The 20,557-nt window shown below is 42.4% G+C and overlaps 1 protein-coding gene across 2 annotated transcripts in view; it reads right to left on the bottom strand.

The window, feature by feature from the left end:
• The window catches only part of Acsl3 (acyl-CoA synthetase long chain family member 3), a 54,274-nt gene that overhangs the window by 6,625 nt on the left and 27,092 nt on the right, over window positions 1-20,557 (bottom strand). For both annotated transcript variants that reach the window (XM_021176233.3, XM_021176316.3), the window contains exons 3-12: window positions 15,436-15,613; window positions 13,335-13,444; window positions 11,654-11,792; window positions 9,567-9,717; window positions 7,099-7,222; window positions 6,803-6,874; window positions 6,274-6,413; window positions 3,746-3,918; window positions 3,092-3,166; window positions 1,431-1,622 (exon numbers count right to left, since the gene is read on the bottom strand). In XM_021176233.3, coding sequence (XP_021031892.1) covers window positions 1,431-1,622; window positions 3,092-3,166; window positions 3,746-3,918; window positions 6,274-6,413; window positions 6,803-6,874; window positions 7,099-7,222; window positions 9,567-9,717; window positions 11,654-11,792; window positions 13,335-13,444; window positions 15,436-15,613 — 1,354 coding nt within the window. The remainder of the gene's footprint in view (window positions 1-1,430; window positions 1,623-3,091; window positions 3,167-3,745; window positions 3,919-6,273; window positions 6,414-6,802; window positions 6,875-7,098; window positions 7,223-9,566; window positions 9,718-11,653; window positions 11,793-13,334; window positions 13,445-15,435; window positions 15,614-20,557) is intronic.

The raw sequence follows: 20,557 nt of genomic DNA, 5'->3' as shown, positions 1-20,557 counted from the left end.
TGGAGAGGTGTGCAGCAGCAAAGAGGAAATCCTTATGATAGATAGGGTGGTAGAAGGCATAGGCCTGACCTACAAATGTGGAGAGAGAGGCAGAAGCAGCTTTGGAAGCCGTCTGCCTCTATTAGTGAGACAGGATGTGGAGCAGAGGACGGGAAGCCTCTCATCTCCTTTTGGCCTTCAGGGTATCAAGACCAGGTGTTGTCAACAATTTCCTACAGGACAAAACTCTCAATGAAACTTTCTAACCTGCAGGGAAGCGCCTCAAGATTCACATGTCATAAAAACAGGAGGCTCACTGAGGAAATGACTCAAAAGCCCTAGGACAGCAGTTCTCTGTTGCAGCATTAGTAAGGTTGAGAACCAGTACACTAGAAGTCCCTGAAACTCACCAGATGCACTCGACTCCTCCCTCCTCAAGCTTGCACAAGCAGTAAAGACTTCTAAGAGACACTGGCAGATAAGCCAAGCAAGCTGCCCAGAGGACGCTCAGACCAACTGGGCTGCCAAGAAGAGACTGCTTCACCTTGTCAAGCTGCCAGCAAGGTCAAGCAGGACGCTCCAGGACGCCAGCTTCTGTGGGCTCTCACCCATACTGGGGTGGACTTTTGCTGCTGCTGCATCTGTCTCTAGTCATTCCTGCTTCGATAAGTAACCCCTCACCTGACACTCACTAGTTCACCAAGTTGGACGCTGGTGACACCAGCATTTAGTCTGTCATCTGTTCCCTACCTATGTGGGGTAAGTAGATGTTTGCTTGTGTCTCCCAGGAAGCCCCGCATAACCCCAGGATACATCTAATGAAGGTGAACAAACTGCAGCAGCAGAAGCACCAAAGGTGTTTTGCCTTGTAGGTCACAGTACTTGACTTGCCAGGCTTTCCTTGGTTTTCCTGGGCAAAGCCAGGACTAAGTTCAGACCAGAAAGCACTGCACAGTAACCTAGCCAGGCAGTGAACAAAACAAGCATTCCCTACACCAACAGTCGAGAGGGACTAATGACCACAAATCTGCTATCGTAGTCATAACATGCCAAGCTTTAAGAATACTTCAGTCTCTCTTTAAAATGTTATATTTCAGAAATGATATAAAAGCCCCCCTCAATATTACAGAGATAAGCTCTTTCACTAGTAAAACAGTCTCTGTAAACACAGGCACCACTTTGTAAAGTCATCTGGGAAAACACTTTCAAGAAGGAATTCAGAGGCTTAAAAGATAACTCAGCATTTAAGACCATGTAGTACTCTGGCAGAGGACCTGGGTTCAGTTCCCAGCACCCATACGGTGGCTCACAACCATCTGTAACTCCAGCTCCAGAGGACTTGGCCACCCTCTTCTGACCTCCAAGGACATCGTGCATACATGCAGTACACATACATACATGTAGGCAAAACAGTCATACACATAAGCTTTTTAAAAGGACGCAATGCTCACCAATGATCTTCAGACAGCCATCAGGGTCAAACTCTCCAATATCTCCAGTGCACAGCCACCGCTGTCCATTTTCATCTTCAAAGAAATCTGTCTTTGTTTTTGCTTCATTTTTGTAGTACCCCATTGTCACATTTTGGCCACCAATAAGAATTTCACCTCTGGGATGTGGTTTGTCAGTATTAAAATAGCCACCTAATTAATAAACACAAAATAACACATATAGGTATTATACAAATATTCAAAACTATTAATTTCTAAGTATAGACATCTTATTTTAACCAATTAAGAGACTCCAAGAGAAAAAACTAGACCATGTGGCTAAACATTATCAATAAACTAGAGACAGATTCTCAGTTGTTAAATAATGAACATCCATGCTTTTAAGCTACTATTCCAGTCTAAAACCCAGCATCCTCCACCTATTATGTAAAATAATTATACAGTTTCTACTCAGTCTATATATCATGCTAGCAAAACTATAAAAGTACTGTCACATATTAAATAATACAACAGACCCCTTTGTAAAATCACATTATTATAGTTATAAATTTGTTCTTTCAGATAATTTCAGTTTAACTCTGAGCTTACATTTATTGAATATATTTCTAACTTCTGCTAAAAACAGTTGAGAAATTTTATCAAAGCCTTAGAACCTTTAGAAAGTTTTGTCCCAATAAGTCAAATAACCTACATGCCTTAATATGACACAAACATTTTACAATACTTTTTATTTCAAAATAGAATAAACAATAAACTTTTTAATAGAATTATTATAAAAATTACTTCCTTCCAAAATATGCTTAAGGCCCTCAGGGAAAAGGAAAAAAAAATATAAAAATTACCACATGGAGCAAATGTGATTTTTTTTCCTGCTGAAAATTCTCTTATCACATTTATTCTCCTCCTCCCCCACCTCTCTCCGTGTGTGTGTGTGTGTGTGTGTGTGTGTGTGTGTGTGTGTCCATGTGCGTGTGAACTACAGCATATGTGTAAAAGTCAATTCTATTTGACAACCATGTGGGTTCTAAGGATTGAACTCAGGTCTTGAGGGTCACAGACAAGTGCTTTACCCAGTGAGCTATCATGCCATCCCTCCTAACTTAATAACACAAGTTTTTGCTATCATTTTTACTTGAATTTTTGTAAGACAATGATAAGCAAGAGACTGGAGAGACTGCTCAGTCAGTAAAGAGCTGCTGTGCAAGTAAGAGACATGAGTTGAATTGGCAAAAATCATTTACAAAAGCCATGCCTGGTGCATAAGCTTGTCATCTCCACAGTCAGGGATAGCGACAATGAGATCCCGGGGGCTCGCTGTCCAGCCACCCTAGCTCAACCCACAAGTCTCACACTAAGAAACCAGCGTAGACATGGCTCCTGAGGAATGACTGAGATCTCTGTCTGGCCTCTATGTACAGGAACATACACACATACATACACACACACACACACACACAAAATAAAATAAAAATAAAAATAATCTATCTTTAGATTGAGTAGAATCATTTCTGAAGCATGCAGGCTAAGTACACCTGTTCAGCTCTAGATAAAACACACGTAATATAATGAACAAAATGAGCACTTAGAATTTTACATTCTAAAATATGGAACCAAAGAAACTAGAACACAATTCCCACTTCAATCTAAAAATAGGCTGTTACCTTCCTCCCAGTTCTTTAATTTGATTTCACAGCAAACTAATGGTGCTCCCACTCTGCCGGTATTGTAGTCCCACACTGAGAGGCAAAGAAAGAAAGACATTTGAAGGCTGTAGTTAACCAACCAATCGCTTCCTTTTCCTAGATGATTTAAAGTGACTCTTCCTAAAGCTCAGATAGTGCCCGCCCCCATCTGCAAGAGAATCTTAGAAACATAACTGAGCCATGGCTGCATGTCTGCTTGGCACAGGTTCACTGCTTGCTCCGAGAACTTTTCTAAATTATTAGAGAAACTGACTGTACCAAGTAGTGCTTGTTATGTTTATGAGGCATGGTTTGAGGTTTACTAAAAATATTTTAAAACATTTTAAGCAAAAGGGTTAAGAGAAAGAGTCCACCCCCTCTCACCCACCCACCCCCACCCCACCCCCAGGAAGGCATAAGATACACTCAGGTAGATGGGCATGGCCTTCTCTTAGTCTTTTCTGGCACTGGGGGAATGTTCCAAATAGTGTGGAATCCACTTTAGTACCTCAGGGTCCCTGGGCAATCAGGCACGCCTCCTCCAACTCCCCAGAGTCTCTGCCCACCACATGTCCTCACATTAATACTGGGCCATATGTGTGAGTGGCTGCCTGGGTCTCAGACGACACCTACCTTCTGTAATTGTTCCAGCCCCAGTAGATTCTGTGAGTCCATAGCCCTGACCAACGGGACAGCAGAAACAGATATTCATGAATCGCTGCGTCGTTGCAGAAAGCGGAGCACCACCACACAGTAAAAGGCGAATATTTCCACCCAGCAGCCTTCGGACATTCCGGAAAACAAAGCTGAAAGTAGCAACAGAAAATTCAAGACTTTTAAAGCAGTGTGGTGGTTTGAACGAATGGGCCCCACAGGTTCACACACTTGAATATCTGGTTCTCAGGTGTCAGAAGGATTAGTAGGTATAGTCCTTTAGGAGGAGGGATGCCACAAGGAGCAGGCTCTGAGGTTTCAAACACCAGCACCATTCCCATCCTCTCGGCTGCCTATGAATCAGGATCTAAGCTCTTGCAGGCCAGCCAGTGCTCCCCACCATGATGGCCATTGACTAAACCCTCTGAAACTACACACATGTCCCCAAGTCAATGCTTTCTTTATACGTTGCCTTAGCTGTGGTGCCTCTTTACACCAATAGAAAAGTAATTAAACCAACAGAAGAGGACTTAATCTCTCGGGGTTGTTATATGCAGCCTTTGAGATTAAGGAATATAATCAATGTGATGCAGCCAATTGAGATTCTCTTGGGCCACTACATCTGTGTCTTAAATGTGAGTAGTTCTAGCAAGCAAAGAAAATGTCACTTACTCTTAATTAATTTTCAAGTGATATAATCATCATATACAATTGCTTATTGTGGGCAAGTGGACCATGCCACAACACAGAACTGGTAATGCTGAGTGAGCCCAAACCCCGTGAACTCAGAACTGAGTAAGGTGGGAGTGGGGCCAGCTCCTCTCCACCTGCTCTGGATCATGTAAATCAGTCAGGTGGGGAAAACGCCTGGAGTCCTTCCCTATGCTAACAGAGCTTCACTAGCATCTTACACTGAGCCAACGGGAAGCATCTAGCCTGGATCCCACCCTCCTCCTCAATGTTTATAAAGTCCTATCCACATAGAATAAAGTGCACAAGTCATTTCACCAAGAATCATCTGAGAGTGGCTCTTTTACTGAGCTGTAACACTCTGGGGAAGTTTTCTCTCTGAAGCATTCATCACTGGACCTTAGAGCTGGCTGGCAGGCCAGGCTCACACCCCTGCTGTTCCTGCCACCGCTGCTGCCCATCATTGCCCGCTGCCACCGCCTCTGCCACTGACATTGGTGCTGCCATGGTAGAGGGCAAGACCTGGGACCCTGTCTGTGCGAACTTCCTTCTGAGAGCTATAAGACCCACAGAACCCCTGGTTCTACAGAGGATGACAGTTTATATCCCTGTTTATGACCAGAGAATTCATTATCATAAAACTGTATTTATGACATACCACATCTTCACATAATTTGTAAAAGCTGACTACTTTTCTGCTTTTATTTATTCATTAGAAATCTATGCACATTGCCGGGCGTGGTGGCGCACGCCTTTAATCCCAGCACTCGGGAGGCAGAGGCAGGTGGATTTCTGAGTTCGAGGCCAGCCTGGTCTACAAAGTGAGTTCCAGGACAGCCAGGGCTATACAGAGAAACCCTGTCTCGAAAAAACAAAAAACAAAAAGCAAAAAAAATAAATAAATAAATTTATGCATATTTATGTATAGCAATTTCTTTAAAGTCATAAGGTTTTGAAGTGTTTGTTACAGTTTTTAAAATTGTAATGGTAAATTATGAGAGAAATTTTAAAGAGAAAATAAATGTCTATTTGATATGTTTCTGAAAACACTAGTAAAAAGATTGCTTATAACTCAAAACCAAGGAGTAAGTAAGGCTAGGAACGCAGCCTAGTGGCAGTGCTTGTTTACCAGCACAGCTAGGTTTAATGCCCGGAACCATGGAAATTAAAAACTGTTCAGCATTTTGAAAGGGAGTAAGACTCAATGGCAACCATTTTAGAAGCTGAATTGAGGCTGATGTGGCAGTGCGTGCCCCTTCAATCTGACACTTTGCCAACTAAGCTATCCAGACTCTTAATCCTAGCACTCAGAAGACAGAGGCATGTGAACCTCTGAGTTCTAGCCAGGGAAACTGCCTTAAGAGTGTGTGTGTGTGTGTGTGTGTGTGTGTGTGTGTGTGTGTGTGTGAGAGAGAGAGAGAGAGAGCACAAGCGCATAAAGAAGGCACTGGTGTCCGACTATTGTTCTCCCTCCACCCATCCTTTTGCTCTAACAATGACACAACTTTAGTGTGTGTGTGTGTGTGTGTGTGTGTGTGAGAGAGAGAGAGAGAGAGAGAGAGCACAAGCGCATAAAGAAGGCACTGGTGTCCGACTATTGTTCTCCCTCCACCCATCCTTTTGCTCTAACAATGACACAACTTTCCAGCCTCCAGCTTTGAACTCTGGATCCTCCTCCCCTTACGTCTCAACGGCAGAGATTACAAACCTGTGCCACCACACCCATCTTAAAGTAATTGTACTTCTTATAACTACCTCACTTCCCTGGGCTGTTGATGTGAACTCTGTCATTGACATAGAGAGCTGGCTTTACTTACCGGTCACACAGTGGAGTACTACACCCTTTTGAAATCTGTTCCATCTTGTAATTATATGCCAAAATAAACAAGTTTCGTTGAAAAGCACTCATTTCATTCACTTTATTCATGACATTTTTGTAGATCCGATCCATGATTTCCTAGATGCATAAATGAGTTCATTAACTCTATCAGCAACCTTCATATTTAAATCACACCCATATGATTAACACTTCTAACTTTGTCTATGTGATATAGGACAATGCATGCAAGCCTGTGCCGTGGTGCATACATGGCAGCTGGAGGACAATTACATGGACTTGAGTGTCTCCTTCCACCTTTACTTGGGTTCTAGGAATTAACTCAGTCCTCATTCTTGCACATCAAGCACCTCATCCATTCAGTGACCTCACTGGCAAGATATGAATTCATTTTAAAGATATATTTTATCAGAACTAAAAATCTTTGGTAAAATCATAATTTGTTTGAAAGTGCTATTACCACCTCATGGCCTGGGGCTGACAGCACTTCCTTTATGGGCAGTTCTTACCGGAACAGCTGCCATCAGTGTTGGCTTCAGCATGGATGTGTCTCCTTTGCTTCCTTTTTTTATTTTTGAAGACTGAAGAACAGGAAAAAAATAATCTACATAAAGATCTTTAACTTAAAATTGTAATAGCATTCTTAGCTCAAAGGCATAGGATATATTTACCCTTTCACTATACTTATATTCTAGACATACAAGGCAAATGTTCATATTAAAATAATTGAAGATACAATGTAAACTGATAGAGAAAACATGTTAAAAATTCATTTAGTATTTCGAGTTGCAGATATGTGATTTACCTGATCTGCTAATGTCTGCGGTGAAGAGTAGCCGATTCGGCATCCATGAGAAAGACACACAAGCTCAGCGCTTAATTCTAGAACATGTGCCAGGGGCAAGTAGCCAATATACACATCTTCCTCTCTGAAAGGAAGGTGGGTAAAGCAAAGGTTAAAGTGGAAACATCTAGTATCTTTGGAAAGTTAGTTCTGTCGAATGATGAATGCATTGCCGGAGCACACAGGTGAGAGGACATATGAATAGAGCAAACACGTGAAAGGATGTCTTCCTGGAGAAGACACAGGTGAGAGGGTGTATGGATATAGCAAACGTGAAAGGACACTTGATGAAGGAGTATAAATCTGATCCCACAGGCAGTGGGAGATGAGTTTTGGTTTGGTTTGCTCTGCCTCGCTCTTCTTCCTAATGACACACATCTATCTATTGGTTCACCTTATATAGCAATGTTGAGCTCAACTGTGGTTAGGCTGCCTTTGAGAGAAACTCAAACGCCTGAGAACTGCTTGTGAGGTTCCTGCGGCAGCTTGCCACCTCAGTGGCCTCACCTCAGGCTGGCCGGTTGGTGAACCTTGAGGTTTCTCCACAATTCAACTGCAGCTGTTGGTTCATGCCTGGTGTGTCTGCCTGTTATCTCCTTCCAGCCTAGCAAGGCTGGCTGTAACCATCTGCCACTTAAGCGGCAGGAGCCACCTGCTGTGCTGCTCCTTTGATGCACCACTACCTGCCTGAGGCCGAACGGGTTCTCTTCCAAGAATTTTCAGAATTTTCGGAGTTAGCACCAAACTATGATCTTCGAGAGTTCCCTCTAGAAGGCTAACCTATCTACTTCAAAGGAACTTTGCATAGCTAGGGATGGGCCTCCCCTCTTCTTTATAAATCGTGTTTGCTGACATTAAAATTGAGCTTTGATCAGAATCTGGTTTGACTTAGCTCTGTTCTTTCTTCTGTCCGTCTAGTTCCTTTTCTTTCTGCCAGCTCGGCCATACAGTACCTCGCGAGCCGCTGGACAGCCCGCAACATCTGCCTGCTGAGAGGACTGGACTGTAGCTGCCAGGCTGGGTGTGCTGTCTGCCTGCCTAGAGGACTAGTCTGCAGCTGCTGAGTCCTATTGGTATTTGCTGCAGGACTAAACTGCTAAGACAGAAGATTGAGCTTGCCCCAAAAGAACTTTTGCTAAACAGGTCCACGTCCCCCATACCCTAGTAACTTTTCTCTTCCACTGTCTCTGCTGGGCGGTGGGCTAGAGGAGAGGTTGAACCCTTACTAAAAGTACATTGCAAAAAAAAATTCATGCCTACAAAAGGTTATGGGAGCTCTCTGCCAGAAGTGACTACAGCAAGCTTACATGGAGCACAGCTAAGCTAAGCATCTGAGGCCCTGCTGATAGGATAGAGATTAGAGACAGAAAGAACAACTATAGCCCAACCCAAAACCAAGGAGGCAGGCACTTTCAGAATGTGGTCTGCTGCAGAAGCAAAGTGCTGAGGCACGAGTAAAGAGGAGGTAACCTTCAGAGTTAGTCAGTGTCTGGTGTCTCTCACAGAACAGACATGCCTGTTCTAGGAGTTGGAGCTAGTAATAAACCAAAAGGTATACCTACATATACAGGAAAATTATATTTGTGTATTTTTCAAGAAATGGCCCTGCATCTAAGACATGAAGAGAAGCTGAGGAGGGTCTGAAGGGAAGGTGCAGTCAAATATCCCAGCTCTACTCCCAAACTCAATTCCACAACTAACTGCATGTGTCTGACTGAGTGTCCCATGAGGGGAACAGTAACAGCGAAGCAGTGTATGACTTGCTCAGTCATCGGATGCTGACTTGATCTCTGAAGCACTGTCTGAACTCTTCTACCCCATCTGCTTTCTTCTGTCTTACATTCTCCCCGGATTCCACTAGAGTACATCAAAACCAAATCATTTGACAATGCTTACCTCATCTGTCTACCAGGACAACATTTACATACAAAAATGACTATGCACATAAAGAAGCAATACTAACTGAAATCATCTAAAATTAAGAGATTTAAAACTATAAAGTCAGTTAAAATTTCATCTCTCAAATATTAAATAATTAAGCTATTATTTTAAGTCACATGGATGTAACTAATTTGAGAGCTGGCTCAGCAGTTAACAACATAGTTAAACACACTACCCTAGTCTGGTTCTCAGTACACTACTAGGCACTCACAGCTACCTGTAACTTCAAGGGCATCTGATACGCCAGCCTCCACAAGTTTTTGGGTACTGGTACTCAAACGCAGACACACATGTGGCTAGACACACATACATTCATACACACATACACAAATAAATTTTAAAATGTTGACTTTTAAAATTAATGTTCTCTAAAATTTCTACTTTCAGACACCTGGGGAACACTTGAGCCATCTGCTAAAATGGCACAAATGTTTGAACTCTTTAACAGCTACAAATATGCAGTCACTCTGAGTTTTACAATGACATACCCCAGTCTTGGAATCCTTCTCGCCATCCCCGTTATAGAAGCAATGATGTTGCTGTGTGAGATCATGACTCCCTTTGGAATTCCTGTGGACCCACTTGTGTACATGATTACTGCAATATCTGAGGGCAGTGGTTTGCTGTGAGCTTTCTTTTCTACATTGAAGAAAAGAAAAGGGGAAACAAAAAAGAAGAAGAAACTCAGCTCTATCAGCAATTTTCTTCTAACTCTCAAACAGCAGTCAACACATAAGGAGGCATAAACAATACTGGGACAAACAGGTTAAGTCTATAATATAATTAGAGCCACAGAGGAAATAAAGACAGGGTCAGATAACACTGCTTAGGTGCACCATTCTGGCAAAGGGTAAGCAAAGTAGCCACAAAAGTCCTGGGAAGCCAGTAGTTCACATAGACGTACAAAGCAGTGGACATGGTAGCAGATGTCTGCAAATGCACACTCGGGAAGCTAAAATGAGATCTTAAGGTCAAGGCCAGCCTAGGACGCATGGTAAGCTCTGATACAGTTTACATAGATCATGTTCCATTTGGTACGTTGGTTAGATAGATCGATAGATTGGTCAATCGATAGACAGACAGACAGACAGACAGAAGGGGGTAAACAAGTCAGTACAAAGGCTTTAAGGTAGAAGTGTGCCTGGCATCTATAAACACTAGCACTGTGGTGGGACTGGAGAAACCCTAAGTACCAGTGGAGCAGCACCCAGAACCACAGGCAGCCGCACAAGGCACTGAGCAGGACTGCATCTCACACCCTGGCATCAGATGAAAGGCCCTTTTCAACAGAGGCAGGCCATCATCTGGAGCAAAAATTACTTTGGAGCTATATAAACTTGGCTGCTGGGTGGCTATGTAAGTTGAAAATGGAATTAAAAAAAAAAAAAAATGAGGAGCAAAAGCTCCTCTGGATAAAGGGCCTGAACCTTTATACCTGCACACTCACTAACATGTTCCTGCTTCAGGAGATGACCTTGTTGGTTATATTCAACTCCCAGGGTTGCTCAGTGTTAAGCTTGTCTCTAGTCACAAGACTACTAGCCTAAAATCAACAACCAACACATTACAGGAAAGGCACGGGAGACAACCAGATGGTATCAACACCATCTGCCTGTCTACACGCATATCCCAAAGCTAATGCAATGGAAAAGGTTCTTCAAGTATGTCCCCTTCTCTCATACCAGGCCAGATGACTTCTTAACAATAAGCCACATAATACATCCTTTTCTTTTCTTTTCTTTTTTCTTTTCTTTTTTCTCTTTCTATAACTAGACGGTACTGGTCAACATTCTCTGATGCCCACGAATACCTACAACCCAATATGCTAAAATATTATCATCCCTGTTATTCCCGTAATGACAGCATTATCCTGTCCCTAATCAGAATCACCCAATTTCCAACTACAGAGGAAATACCATTACAACATGCCAGAGACCCGCAGTCTACACTTTCTGATGCTCATTTCTTTGACAGTTACTGCTTTGAAAGTGTCTATGCCTTGTGTCATCTGGAAGATTAAAAACTCTGCATAGGCAAGTACGAGGAGAGCTAAGTGAGAAAGAGGAGTCCTGGCTTAGAAACTCTACTGTGTCTATTTAAAGTGGTTAACTTTGAACTGTTCAGAACTTTCAGAAAATGTGAACAGGAAACTGAATGATGTGTGAGTACTTTAAATTTACGGCAGGTAACCACTACTGCTCTTTGGTTATTGCTGCCCTTGTTTTGCAGATAGGGTCTCATGTAGCCCGGTCTGGCCTTGCACTAGCTCCCTGGTCAATGATGATCAATTCTGATCCTTCTGCCTGGTGCTGAGGTGGCAGGCATGTGCCATCATGTCCAATGTTATGCGACACTGGGGATCAAACCCAGGCCTTAGAGCATGCTGGGCAAACACTCTGCATAATGAGTTACATTCCCAGTACATAATTTAAGAAGAATAAATAAGTGTTGGCATTTTCCTCAAGTCTTTCTTAAAGGCTAGGTAAAAGTAATTAGAGAAGAACCCATTTCCACAGTTACAGTCTAGAACAAGGTGAGCAGAGAGTGCACATCTGGAATGATCACCACAACGTACCCACATTGGCCTTCACTCCTAGAGCCTGCACTGCAGCCATGGTGTGTACAATGACACCTTTGGGGAACTCAGACCAGGTTGGAGGCTTCCCATCAACAGTAATGATATGCCGCAGACGTGGGACCAAAGAGACTATATCCTGAAGAAACACAACCATCATGATCTGTTAAACAACAGTTGAGTAACTCGGGACACATGAGCACAGTCCTCTTCACACTGAGCCACCAACTGATTTCTTACCCCAAAAGTTAAGTGGTAGGGGCTAGGGAGACAGGCTGGAGGAAAGGCATGAAGAGGGGGTGGGGGAACCGTACTCACTATTCTATGGCACTGGGTATACAACCTTCTTTGATAAAATCCTCATCAATAAAGTTACTGCTCCACAAAATGGACATATAAACACAGAATACCTGAACTACTTATACAGAAGCCCAAAGTCCCTCATGTTTTCAATAGAATGCAAAAGAATAAATCAGAGAAGGAAAGAAGTCTACCTGGGAACTTTCTAAAAAAGAAAAATAAAACAATGCCTGATAGTGATGTTTCCAGGGGAAGTTGCCCGTTTCCTATTATTTCATAAAATCTCTCCCATTTTAGTACACCTACCACCCCCATTCTTTCTTTCCCTACTTCCTCTCTTTTCTCTCTTCTCCTGTATGTTTGTCTCTGTCTCTCTTTCTCTCTCTCCTTCCCTCTTTCTTTCCTCCCTTTCTCTCCCCCTCCTTCCCTCTGTGAATGTCACCTGTATGTCTTTCAGAAGATCTCTTGCAACTTAGGTTGACCTCAAACTTACTATATATAGCTGAGGATGACTTTGAACTACTAATCTTTCTAATTCCATCTCCCAAGTGCAGAGATTACACATATGGGTGCATATGCACACAGATGCGTGTGTGTCTGTCTGTCTGTCTGTCTATCTGTCTATGCACATGAGTGGGGGGACAGAAGACAACTTTTTGGCACTGTTCCTAAGATGCTCTCCAAACCCTCCTCCACAGGGTCCTCTGGCCTGAGCCATGACAACTGTAAGCCCCAGGGAGCCACGTGTTCTGCTAGCACAAGTACTGGGATTATGAGCAGATATGACCACAGCTGACTTTTTAAATAAGAGTTCTGGAAATCAAACCCAGGTCCTTGTGATTACAAAGGCAAGCTTTCACTTTACCTACATGGTGCATAGACATGCATGCAGGCAAAACATGTATGCACATGATATAAATATATTATGTTGAGAGACCAGCAAAATGGCTCAGGAGGTACATTCTACTTGTCACCAAGCCTGATGACAAAAGAAACCCCATGATGAAAGGAGAGTTAACTCCCACAGGTTGTACAGGCTTTTCACAGGTATGCTGTGGCACATTTAACCACATATATGCATGCAGATGCATACAAACAAACTAATTCAAAAATTATACACATGCAAAACTATTAATTTACTTTATATATACAATATACAATAAAAAGTTGTCATCCTTTCCACATTGGCAAATTAACAATTTTTATCTATGGTCTATCACATATATACATATATATATATATATATATATATATATATATATATTGCACTTTTTATATTCTAAAGGAAAAACACAAAATCTCAAAGATGACTATGGGTCAGTATGATTCATCACAGGAAAAGTCAAAGCATCAGACTCTTAAAGAGAACTGTGGTCCTCACCTTCAGCTTTGTTTGCAAGAGTTCTTTGCTAGTAATGATGTTGGTCACCTCTGTCTCATTCAGTCCATGAACAATGGCTGGACCTCCCAGAGTAGCATATAGTGTAACAACTACAAGGAAAAGAATACAGGTCACACATAAGGGCACAGACATAAGGGCTCCCACGCAGCAGCCCCTGTGGAAGTACACATGCATCATAAAGGAGTGTTCTGCATACAGAAGGTTCTGAGCAATATCCTATCTACTCATCTTCCTCCAACGTTCCCAAGATTCCTAGTATTTTACGTGAAGACTCTTAATGTTTCACATTCACTATATTCTAGGACTAACATAACATAAAGGAATTATGTCTATTCTAGAATGTCAAAATCTTCCTTGTAAAAAGGGACAAGCCCATTGGTTCTCAACCTTTCTAATACTGCAACCCTTTAATATAGTTCCATGTGGTGGTGACCCCAACCATAAATTATTTTTGTTGCTACTTCATAACTGTAATTTTGCTACTCTTATGAATCATAATATAAATATCTATGTTTTCCAATGATCTTCAGCAACCCCTGTGAATGGGTTGTTCTACCCCTAGAAGGGGCCACAACCCACAGACTGAGAACCACTGGACAAGCCAGTAAGACAGCGCCTTGAATGTCAGGTCTTAGGTATCATGTCAACACAATAGTAGTGATGAGGCCTACAGTCCTAACACCTGGGGAGTAAAAGGAGAGCATCCTCCATCACACCAAGTTTGATCCAGCTACTCTGAAACCCTGGCTTAATAGAACAACTAAGGAAAAAGAAGATAGCACTCATAAATGGTACACATTATTCTAAAATAGAAAAATCAAGAAGAAAAAAAATTTAGGAATACTGAAGTCATATAGTATATACAGCATGGATCAGAAGTAAAATGACAAAACAATAATCCTTTTTAAATATTCTCAAAAGAAATGTAAACCCAACCCCTGGAAACAGAAAGGCGGTGCCTATCTTAAAAGGTAGAAGTAGAAGGGATGGTAGAGCTATCTTTGATCCCAAGTGGAGTTCAAGCCACCGTGGTCTCCAAGCCAGCCAGGGATAAACAGTGACACCCTGTCTCAACAGCGGTAAAAGGGAGGCAGCTAGAGAGACGGCACAGTGGTTAACAGCACTTGCTGGTCAAGACCCAAGTTCAATTCCCAGCACCCACATGGTGGCTAACATCAATCTGTAACCTCAGCTCCAAGAGGATCCATTCTCTCTTCTGGCCTCTGTGAACAATGTATGTACCCGGTGCACACATGCACGTGTGCAAAACATAACTCTTTAAAAAAAAAGAAAGAAAAAAGCCGGGCGTGGTGGCGCACGCCTTTAATCCCAGCACTCAGGAGGCAGAGGCAGGTGGATTTCTGAGTTCGAGGCCAGTCTGATCTACAAAGTGAGTTCCAGGACAGCCAGGCCTACACAGAGAAACCCTGTCTCGAAAAACCAAAAAAAAAAAGGAAAAAAGAAAAAAAGAAATGGAAAGAAAACCAGGAGTTTATAACAAACAATTGCTGAAACCATCGTTTTTGTTTCAAGTTCATTTACCATGACCTTAGGCACCACCTCCAGGACTGTTTACAAGGTTAGTCCATCACAGTCACCACTCAGAAGTGGACTAACAAAATGAAAGTCGGCTTATAAAGGTCCCTGAGGGATGGTAGCAGAGCAGTGGTCCTGTATGTCAAGTCTGCTTTACCAAATACAGAAAGCCTCCTTAACATCTGACAAGCTGGGTCCAAAATAGACAAGGGAGGAGGGAAGGCAGGAAAAAAGGAAGGGGAGAAGGCAGGAAGGAAGGAAGCGAACAAACAAGTGAATATCTAAGCCCTAACACATGCTCTTCCAGTGAGGACATAAAGGCAAAACCCGGTATCAGAATGCTAACCTATTAAGAAATATTAATCCCAGTGTAGTGGTGAACACCTCTAATCCCAGCACTCAGTGGGAAGAGGCAAGTGGATCTCTGAATTTGAGGTCAGTATATATAGTGAGTCCTAGGACAGCCAAGGCTATGTAGAGACTTTGTCTTAAAAAAACAAAACAAGAAAAAGAGAAAGATTTTAAAAGTGCCATCCATACGTACGCTGGAAGTTATACATAAAACACGCCTGTGCAGCGATCATCCACTCAGCCCTGGTCTCACAGAAGATGGCGATGTTGGCCTTTGGTTTCTGGCCCAACATTTGTAACCCATTTCCAAAGTCAAGGGCTCGGATGAAGACATCTTCATAGGAAAGCCAATTATAGTGCCCCAGAATAACCTGATACAGCAAAGTATAAAAAACACAAATATCATTTAATGTGATGAAAAGAAATAGGAACAAATTTTAAATGTATAAAACATGCTAGTTTCAAGTGAAGATGTATCTTTAAAAAATATAGCTTTGTGACATTGTCCATGACAACCCAATAACTATGCTAAGCTTTTAACTATGATGTAGGGGGAGGGGGGTGGCTTTATTTTTGGTTTTCAAAAGTATTTAGAACTGTGCTAAAACGTGGATCTATACAGTTCAAGACCAGCTTAGTCATACACTGAGGCCCTATTTCAAGAAACAAAAAAAGGTCACATGAGTCTGAAGTTACCTAAGACAGGGGACCTGGAGCACAGAGTATGTTTGACTGAATCACTTCTTAGACAAATAGCCCTAAACTAATCATTCATTTAGAACAGAAGTTTACTTTGTGGATTTCAGAAACAGACAGTATGTGCTCTATAAACAAAAAGTGACCCATAACCAAGATCACAGAAATATTTATGGCCATTTAACCTGAATTAATTATCCTTTCATGATAAGCAAAGTAAAAAGTCTCTCTACAACCAGGTGGAGACTAAGTTATAGTATTCAACATCCCTCTGGTTAAGCCTCGAATACCTAACTAACCTACAGTATTTCATTTGGATTTGTCAGAAGTACAGATAACCTCAAGTTTAACATATTAACTAGCTCCTTTTAAAGCTGCTTAGCATACTTTTCTTCAAGGATTCTCAACTAAAACACAATCAGGAATTCTCCATTACATATAAAAACTGAACAAAGAACAAACTACAAACATATACCGCTAGCTTCTAAGCATGGCCATGCTCATTATGTCTCATGCATCTTAAAAATCAGCTGACCAAGGGACTAGAGATGGCCAGTGACTCCTTTTTTCGAGGACCAAGATTCAATTCCCAGGACCCATGTGGCACTTCACAACCATCTATAACTCCAGTTCCAGAGGACCCAACACTCCTTCTGGCCTCCACAGGCCCTGACACACACGTAGTGCACAGATATGCATGCAGGCAAATCACTTATACACATAAAACTAAACAACAAAACCACCTGACAATGTTATTTCTAAAAATGCAACAACATTCAAGAGAGTTCTGTGATGAGCAGTTAGATGGAAGGGATCAAGGCTGCCCTCTGGTGTCCTACTTGGGATAACTGGAAGATAACACTGCCCTAACTGTAGGTCCAGGAACTCTTCACCTTGTTCTGCACCCCCACGAAATGCTCAACATGGGAGTTCCAATGACTTCACAAGGAGCTCTGCATGACTGAGACGACAGGTGAGAATTTGGCCTAACTGTGCAGGAACCAGATTGTATTTACTAGGTGCTAAACACCACCTGCTAGATTTAAACCTAAGTGACAGGCTTTACATGGCAAAAATCACCCAATATACTACCCGAATACGTAAACTCTAATGATGGCGCCGTCTGACAACAAAGTAAAATTCTAAAATTAATAATCATATAGAGCCCATGCCTCCCATGCCTATAATCCAAGTACTCAGCTGAGACAAAAGGATTGTCCTGAGTCTCAGGCTAGCCCGGGCTATGTGAGGATTCAGGCTAGCCTAGGCCTGTTAAACCCTGTCTCAAAACAGAAACAAAAAATAGGGAGGGAGGGAGGGAGGGAGGGAGGGAGGGAAGGAGGGAGGGAGGGAAGGAGGGAGGGAAGGAGGGAGGGAAGGAGGGAGGGAGGGAGAGGGACCTAGCCAGGTCTGGTTGGGTGGCACACATCTGTAATCCAAGCAATCAGGAGAGTGTAGGTGGATCTCTTTGAATTCAAGACCAGCCTGGTCTACACTGCAAGTTCCAGAACAATCAAAGCTACATATGGAAACCCTGTCTGTGGGGGTAAGAAAAAAACAAAATATATGGGAACCTGGGTTTCGTTATTTAAGCCACTGAGTGTTCTAGCTAATTATCTGTCTCATAAAGGTTACATTTGTGAACACTATTTACCCACAGTTATATCTAATTCATACTGCAGTCTCTATGGCTAACCCAAAACTAAACTCATTTAACTTAACCCCCTGCAACATTATTAAACACTGAAGAAACACACGCAGCTCACTAAATGCAGCCGAGAGTTTCAACACCCACAGTCTGGTGGCCGTCCCAGTCATTCATTTTCTCATCCTCTGATAGCTTGTAAGCTTTTTATTGGTTTTTTGTTTTGTTTTCGTTTGGTTTGGTTTGGTTTTTTGAGACAAGGTTTCTCTGTATAGCCCTGGCTGTCCTGGAATTCACTCTGTAGACCAAGCTGGCCTCGAACTCAGAAATCCACCTGTCTCTGCCTCCCGAGTGCTGGGATTAAAGGCATGAGCCTGGCTCTTTTTTTTTCTCTTTTTATCTTTTTAAATATCCCCCTTCTCTACCTGGAGATGATAACTGTCGCTTACATCGCTAAGCCATCACAAATTCAAGAGAACACTCAAGCCCTCTGCTACCAAGTTCAGTAACAGATGTACACCTACACTCACTCTGCAGCCCATAGGGCTCAATGTCCCTGACAGAAGCCAGACGCTCAAGGACTGCTTCAAAAAGCTCTTCGATACAACCATCTGTTCAACAGGATTCCTAACTGATACATCAAAAGCGATGTTCTCTCATTCACCCTCTTTTCCTTACTTATTCCTTCATCATTCCTATGTAAGCAGGACAGCATGCCCAACTGCTTAACAAAGTAACTGAAGTTACTCTAACTTATACTCATCTTTAATCTCTTTTCTAAGCCTATCCAGAGTCTACCTACAAAGCATAGCCTGACCCCACCCATTTCTTTCACTTCCATTACTGTCATCCCAAGCGTCTTCTCCATAACACATGCCACTCACTCATTCCTTACAACCACACAGACAAGGTCATTCCCTTAACTTCAGACTGCAGGGTTTGGCCTCTGCAGTAGCACTTAGGCCCCAGGGGACTGGAAGCCATAAGTTGTGACCCCTGCAAACCCCAACCCTGCTTCCTATAAACCCCCCATCCATAAACCCCATCCTTTCTGTTCTTCAGAGAGGCTAAAACAGGGCCAGAAAGAAGATGCTTTCTCCAGGACCTTAAAGTGTCAACCCCAAGCACTACACTCAACTGAGCTCAATCGTGTCTGGGACCCACTACTGCCCAGAAGGTTCTTTATCCAAGTTTGCTACGTCTTGTTCAGGTCTCATCTTAACTGAGACCTATTCAGGCAGGCATTTAATCACCAATATGCTTTACTTCTTCCTCTCCTGTAAAAAACGTGAGATCCATGCCAAAATTAACATGTGTGTCTTTATTATGGTTAAGAACTTAGGACAATAGTTCAGTGTGTGGACCTCTGGAGCCCTGACGACTCTTGCTCTTGTCACCATTCGGTCAGATTTTTGGTATTCCTGACAGCACAGTTCTCAGGGAATCTGGGAGCCAGTTTCTCATTTTAACCTTGGGTAAGCATTCTACTACTGAGCTATATCCCTAGTCCTGGCAGTAATCTTGGAGAGGGGTGGGTCACTTTGCTCTTTCACACCTGAGGAGTGACACACATAGATGTAAATATCCATGTTAGCAATCAGAGAATAACTAAGTCTAAAAAAAGTGTAACTGCCTGAAATATACACACGGTGCTTTGAAGCTGTTCCAGACACAGAAAAAAATGTAACGCTCTGAGAACACACAAGTTATTTACAAATAAAAGCACACCAATATTTAATCATTCAGACCTCTGGTAGATGGGACTCGAGAGTCTAATTAAAAGCAAGTTTTCAGGTAGTTGATTTAACCCTCGTTAAGTACTAGGTTGTTGTTGTTTTCCTCATTTACTATCGACAACTATTTCAGAACTTACGTATTTCCCGTCTTCTTCAACAAATAACGCCTGGTTCCCTTTAACTTTCCCTCTGCGGTTTGTTAAGCAAGTCAATCAGAATCTTGAGTTTGGGGCTTTTGTGATTTTGTGACATGCTGTTAACAAACAGGAAGGAGAGAGCGCAAGCACGGGAGGGAGACCCACAGGAGAGTGGGGAAAAAACTAAGCCACAGAAAGCCACATTTCTAATAACACACAAACACACACACACACACAGAGGACAGGACTAATCTAAAATAAGATTTGCAAAACTTTGCTTTAACCATATTATATTCTATGCTGCTGCTTCTCAGGATAAGGAGGAAAGTTTCAGATTTTTGTTTTTGTTTTTGTTTCTTTGAGACAGGGTTTCTCTGTGTAGCCCTGGCTGTCCTGGAACTCACTCTGTAGACCAGGCTGGCCTGGAACTCAGAAATCCACCTGCCTCTGCCTCCCGAGTGCTGGGAGATATTAATGCACATAAGCTTCCTCATCAAATTGAAGGTCATCTTCAAATATGCTAACTATTTTAATGAAAACAAGTCACCAAAAACATGTCTTCCTATCTGCTGTGGTGTCACATACACCACACAATCAGTCCTAGCACTACAGAAGTCCCATGGAGGCAGGAGAATCAAGAGTAACCAACATGGGCCACATGAGACCTTAAAAACATTGAAGTCTTCTGACCTCCCTGGGTGTCTGGTGAGTAAAGCAAGCACTAAACCGTGTCCCCTGTTACCCTGCCAGGACAGCTGCTGCCCCTGCCACCATACAAAGGCTGTAACAAGAACCAAGAGCTTGTGGGTGGGTGCAGGGCCAGCATGTTTAACTAACTCTCTAGCTTGCAGCCCATTCCCATAGCCCGACAGAAACACAGGTCTTAGCTAACTGACAGCAAAGCACACTCAGGTACAGACAACAGTATGTTTCATTTGTTATCTACAAACCTAAAAATTAATTCTAGGTCCCCAAAGTATCTAATCCTAGACAAGAAAAATATAATGGTTTTGTTGATCTATATATATAGCCTTCTGAACAAACTGATAAACCACAATTTTGTTTGTTTTTAAAGATTGGTTTATTTATTTATTTTATATG

This window comes from Mus caroli, unplaced genomic scaffold, assembly GCF_978045245.1.
Source record: "Mus caroli unplaced genomic scaffold, Mus_caroli_1 scaffold_1, whole genome shotgun sequence".
NCBI lineage: Eukaryota > Metazoa > Chordata > Mammalia > Rodentia > Muridae > Mus > Mus caroli.
The sequence above is the reverse complement of the archived record's forward strand: the minus strand, read 5'-3'. Positions and strand labels throughout refer to the sequence as shown.